This window comes from Macaca fascicularis, chromosome 4 (assembly GCF_037993035.2).
Source record: "Macaca fascicularis isolate 582-1 chromosome 4, T2T-MFA8v1.1".
NCBI classification, from domain to species: Eukaryota; Metazoa; Chordata; class Mammalia; order Primates; family Cercopithecidae; genus Macaca; species Macaca fascicularis.
Window position 1 is genome coordinate 114628121 of NC_088378.1, and position 6000 is coordinate 114634120.

The following is a 6000-nucleotide window of genomic DNA, read 5'->3' on the forward strand; positions in this document are numbered from 1 at the left end:
ACTAAGAGAAAAGAAAAAAAGGAAAATATGGGTAGAAAATCCAGACAGGTGTGGTAGATCATGCCTATAATCCTGGCACTTTGGGAGGCCGATGAGGGAGGATCACTTGAGTCCAGGAGTTTGACAACATCCTGGACAAAATAGTGAGACCTCATCTCTACAAAAATAAAATAAATTAGCTGGGCACCATAGTGCGTGCCTGTAGTCCCACGTATTTGGGAGGCTAAGGTGGCAGAATTGCTTGAGCCTAGGAGTTCAAGGCTGCAGTGAGCTATGATTATGCCACTGCACTCCAGCCTGAGCAAGAGTGAGACCCTATCTCTAAAAAAAAAAAAAAGAAAGAAAGAAAAAGCATCACAGAAAATCCAATATTGAGAAAAAGCAGAAGTCATTTAGAATATACATTCAACAAATAATTACTGAGCTTTAAGTGATAGAGTAGAATGAGAAGGGGAATCATGTTGAAAATCACTAAAATGGCAAAGAGATTGAGTGGAAAAATAAGGACAGACATGTACCCCAAAGGAAAAGATTACTTATACACAAATAGTGTACACTAGCTAATTTTCACAGTGGATATGGAAAAACTTCCATGATAATGGGCTTACAGAAGTAAAACATTTAGTATTCCATTTATTTACTAAGAGTCAGTAACATTTATTGAGCCCTGTACCATGCCTTGTGCAAAGCTTTTCATGTACTTTTCACGTGATCCCCAAATTACTTTACGAGGTAAGATATTGAATTATCACTATTATCCCATTTAACAGATGGGAAAACTGAGTGAGGTACACTTGATTCTCTAAACACAACTGGCTGTATAGTCACTATAATTGTGAGTTAGTTCAAAACATAAATACTATTTTTAAAACAATGTTTATTAACCTAAGCTTCTGAAATAACACATTTTTTCTTCCTTCAGTAAGAGAAAATGGACTACCTCTATTACCCCATCTCTGAATACTTTGTAACACTGACCAAAAATAAATTACCAATTTCTCAAAAGAAGTTATATTTATAATAAAAACATCAAGAAAAAAATAATTTGCTATAATATTTATAATTACTACTTATATCTTAAACTATAACTGCATATGGTCCTGTAATTACAAGGTATTTTTATTAGCATCTGTTCTATCCATCAACTAGTAAACCATCATTCTCATGCCCTATTGCACCACTAACAAAAAATAAAGGATTCTAAGGTGGGCATGGTGGAGTGCACCTGTAGTCCCAGCTACTCAGGAGGCTGGGGCGAGAGGGTTGCTTGAACCCACGAGTTTGAGACTGCAGTAAGCTAGGATCACACCACTGCACTCCAGCCTGGGCAAGAGACCCTGTCTCTGAAATAGAAATAAAAAATTAAATAAAAATAAAATTTAAAAATTAACGAATTCTATTCCCAATACCACACAATTTAGGGGCAGAAGCACATGTAGAAGCATGGCAAAACAGTTTAGGGAAACAGTTAAACTAATATTCTAAGTTTTAAAATATGTTTCATGAAATAAAAAGCTTTCATTCCTGTTATCAGAAAACTGATTCTCTAGGCCAAAGCACCAATTTCCTACTAATTGGAAAGAGATGTCAATATACCAAAATATGGTCTACTAAAAAGGGAGTTGACTACAACCAAAGTTTTCTCTAAAACAAAGAATATGGATTTGAGCATAAATCTAAAACCCTAAATAATTCATCATTTTTTTTTCCCTATATAGAGAAGTTAGGGACACAGGTTACTCGTGCAGTCCTGACAGGCAATATTTCAAACAGTTTCCAATTGTGCCTATTTTATAGTTCAAATTTAATCCAGCATTCAAGATCTATACTACCTGGCCCATGCCGCCTCCTCCCACTTTAAAAAAACAAAAAATCTTTCAGAACTACACATAATCTTCTCTGCTTCCCCATTCTGATGCTTCTCCTTGTTTCTTCTACTCAAAACGCCCTTTTAAACACATGTAAATACTAACTACTACTAATTACTACCACTAACTACTACGATGATAAACTGCAAGTCTAATGTCCTTTTTTAACAGCCCTATGTACTTTCTGTAAAAGAACTTTCTACTACCTCTAAGGACTATTTACATACTTCTCACCTCCTATCTCGTCATTCATACTAAAATACTGATCTTTAAGGGTAGGATGTATTTCAAATTAATCTTTGTAGCTCTAAGGAACTTAACTCACGGCTTTGCATATTATGAGCTTCAACACTATTTTTATTTACATCACAGCCCCAAGACACCCAACCAAATAATCCTATTTTCTGCCTGACTCCTGTCTACTGTAGCTAAAGTATTAATACTTGACCTATGTGGTAGTGAAGCTATTTAGGAAATTATATCCTGATTTCACTGACTGTTTTGAAATTTCCAATGATTCTACGCTATATCAATAATCTTGGCTGAAACCTGAATCTCTTGTTATTGTTTTGTTAGCAAGATTACAATAGGTTCCCTCAGCAGTTTGTATACCTTTATATCTAGAATAGCACTGTGAACTATCACATCATCAGCTATTAGTTTTTTAGAAGTAAAGCACATAAAAAATCTGCAATTTCAAAGAAAGATATAAAAATAGCAGTTGAATAAAGGATCATATTACTAAACAGAAATAAGAACAACCGACCTAAATGAGAAGTTTTTGTTATGGCAGCATTCTGTTTCTTGATTTAGGCACTGTTTACACACACGTATTGGCTTTGCAAAAATTTATCCAACAAGTATACTTATGAATTGTGCACTTTTATGTTTATTTCAATAAAATTTAAATGAGAGGGCCCATTTTTGCACCTCCCCTCCATATCTATATCACTCCTTTCCTTCAGCTGGGTTTAGTTTCAGATTCCGTGTTCTACAAATCACAGAATAACTGCTGTGCCACCAAGTGGACTAAAAGTGGGAAAATCAGATTAGCAAGAGCTATGAAATCCAAACCTTAAAAATGAAGTGACATCACAATACTCACTTTTTATCTGAAGAACTCAAACTTTTTCATCTTTACTGAATAAGCATTACTGGCTGGAGGAGTCACATATAGGACTGGATTCCAGAGAAAAGTAAATATTCTGTCTCCGAACATATTTTGAAATATAATTAAGCTATTATTGTCATTTAAGTGGTGCCACTTAAATGTAAAGCGAAAAATTTTAATAGGCTTCTTCTAGTATTGTAATTGCACTTAAAACATATAATTCACTTCTCCATGTGGAGCTGTGAAACCTCTGAACCTTTATTTGGGAACAAGAGTAAGAAGTTGTATCATGTTGGATATTCAATGATTGTACATTCTTTATTCTTGATGCAAAGATGTAAGTGATCCTCTATATCTAACATAAAATTTAAATTAAAAGACTCCTTTAAACCAAAGCTGAACTCAAGCCTATATTAACTAGTCACAAGCTACACTGTAATTCATTACACAAAACATTTTTCAAATATTAAGAGATTCTACTTGTGTTTCTCCAAGGGCCATAGTTCATAAAGAAGTATGTCATTCCTAGTATTATTTCTACTAAACACCATGAGAAAAACACTCGGTTCACAAAAATACCAAGATTCAGGAAGAACCTGAGATATCTGTCCTCAAGAGCCATGGAATCCTGTTACTAAACATACTTCAGCCCATGGTGAAGGAAAGGGCAGAACACAATTCAACCCCATCCTCTACTCCAAATCCGTAGAAATTCAAAATGAAAAGGAGAGAGCACAATATACACTGGTAAAGGGAAAGAAATTCAATAAAACAATCTTGTGAAGGACTCCTAAACAAATCTATTAAAATACCATACAAAAATGAATTACCAAAACGGCCCTAATGCTGGGGAACAAACTGTTTAATAACCAGTTTTACAGGGTTTCCCAGCATCCACCACAAATGCACATCAGACACTCAACAAAATATTCTACAGCTTGAATACCAAACTGCAACTAACTACGGCATTCCAAAAGAGGAGTTTGGGACAGAACTATTTTCTGCCTAGTAGCTGAGATACCACTTTACACAAAGCCTTTCTAAAACTCCAATAACTATGGATGAAAATCATCCCAAAATACATCATAAAACACCCCCTTCTGCTTTGGAAACCAATGCTGTACAAAGTGTGCTCAGAAATCCACATGTCCCTGCACTTGTCTGAAAATGAGAATTCCTAGGCCCCACCTTGAAATTCTGATCGGTAGGTCTGCAGCGGGGCCCAGGAATCTGCCTGTCTATACTTACTAAGGCTTGAAAACTACTGTCCCAAAGGGAAGAAACTCAGAAAAATAGAGCATGTTCCCAGTGATGCAGGATTCTTCATTATGAGCATCAACCGTACTATGCTGTAACATGATGATCTCAGAGGTTAGCGAAATCTTCAAGCTATTTGCCTTCATGTTAGAAGCACCATAACGCTAAGATTCTGGGCTCTCGCAACCCTTCCTGTTTTCTACGACCTTGCTCATCATTAGCTGCTCCTTCCTCTGTGTCGCCTTTAGAAGTTACTCTTGCTCCATTTCAAAACAGCGTCTTAGAGACCAGCGTTTTATCTTAAGTCTAAATGAAAGGTAGGGGGTGAGATTAAGTGTACAGCACGTTCTTTAGGCCATGCTCTTTGTGATGGCTACGGGGGTGGCTCAGACAGCTCTTTTGGTAAAGATCCCAATCCTGTGCCATGCTCCACAGTGTCTAGCATGTATTAGACACTCATAAACATTAAATGACCAGGTGAGGTAAAATTACATAAGGGCCCACCATAGTCTTTTACTCTGGGAAAAACCCAATCATCAGTTGCTACTTACACTGACAAACTGAATGTCGTCTTCATTTTCATCCGTTGTTGACTCAGATGCCTCAGGGCCAGCTGGAGGGACAGATTCTATTATCTATAAAAACAAGCCAAAACATGCTTATCTGTTCAGCCACATTCTTGTAGGAAGAGAGGGTTTCCGAAAGGAACAATTAAAAACAAAGAGCTCTTGAGGAAAACGAACTGAGCACAATTTCACGCAAACCCGACCAGGAACAGAACTCGAGCAGTCGGCTCTTGCCACAACATGTGCGGAGCTGCAGGGACTCAACGCTGAAAACGCAGTACCAGCCTCTCAGAATTCCCCTTATCTACTCCAGAAGGAGGACTCTGGAATTCCCCTTATCTACTCCAGAAGAAGGAACGCAAGCTCAACACCGAAGGGCAATCCTGCCTTAAAACGTCGCTCCCACTGGCCCAGCGGGGGCCACAACGAACGCCGGGCCCCGTGCGGGGGGACGGGCGGCCATTGTTGCTGCGGGTTCCTCGCTCAGACACGCACCAGGCCTCAGAGCTGGGCTCTGCCCAAGACACTGAAGAGGTCTCGCCCAGAGGCTGCGATGGAGCACCAGGCCTCAGACCGCAGAAAACACAAACCCTTCGCGGCTCGCCTCTGAGAACGCCAGGGCCCTCACTCGACTACTCACCTCCGACCCCGGGTCTCCCATGTCTCCGACGGCCGTGCTGACAGCACCACTGCTCCTGCTGTCCCTGCCGCCGCCGCCGCCGCAGCCGCCACGACTCCCCTTCCCGCCCTGCACCGCCTCGCGCTACCGGGACCCGCCCCTGCGTGAGCGCCGACGCCACCGGCGGAAAGAGACGCAAAACCGCTTCAAAAGAGGAGCGGCCCTTACTGGCCCGCTATCCCCTCGGAACCGCTTTCTCTCATTCTCGGGCTTCCTTCCCCGCGCCGCACAGGATGCTGGGTATTGTAGTTCGGGTCGACCCTGAGACAGCTCCTCGCCGGGGTGGAAAGGAGAGGAAAAGAACCCCGAGGTTAGGGGCGTGCGTTGCGCCTAGGAGACGCCAGCTGCAATGGGGCGAAGCCAGGGGTCAGTTGGGTCCTGTGAGATAGCGAAGCGCTGGGAAGATGTGGGAGGATGTGAGGGAGGGTTTGAGTTGGTATTTGTTTGGTTTTGGTATGGTTGTGAAGCGCAGCTCATTGATTTTTCTGTTTTAGTCCTGAAGGTGGGTGGTGGGAACGG

The 6000-nt window shown here is 40.7% G+C and overlaps 1 protein-coding gene across 14 annotated transcripts in view; it reads right to left on the reverse strand.

Annotated features, from left to right (window-relative positions):
• The window catches only part of ZNF451 (zinc finger protein 451), an 82412-nt gene extending 76829 nt beyond the window's left edge, over positions 1-5583 (reverse strand). For 9 of the 14 annotated variants that reach the window (XR_012433698.1, XR_012433699.1, XR_012433696.1 and 6 more), the window contains exons 1-2: positions 5443-5583; positions 4788-4871 (exon numbers count right to left, since the gene is read on the reverse strand). Coding sequence is in view for 8 of the 14 variants with exons in the window: in XM_074037729.1 (XP_073893830.1) it covers positions 4788-4871; positions 5443-5463 (105 nt within the window). In the remaining 6 variants the exon portion in view is untranslated. The remainder of the gene's footprint in view (positions 1-4787; positions 4872-5442) is intronic. The other 5 variants (XM_074037730.1, XM_074037728.1, XM_074037726.1 and 2 more) reach the window with 1 other exon arrangement.
• Between the last annotated feature and the right edge of the window lie 417 nt (positions 5584-6000).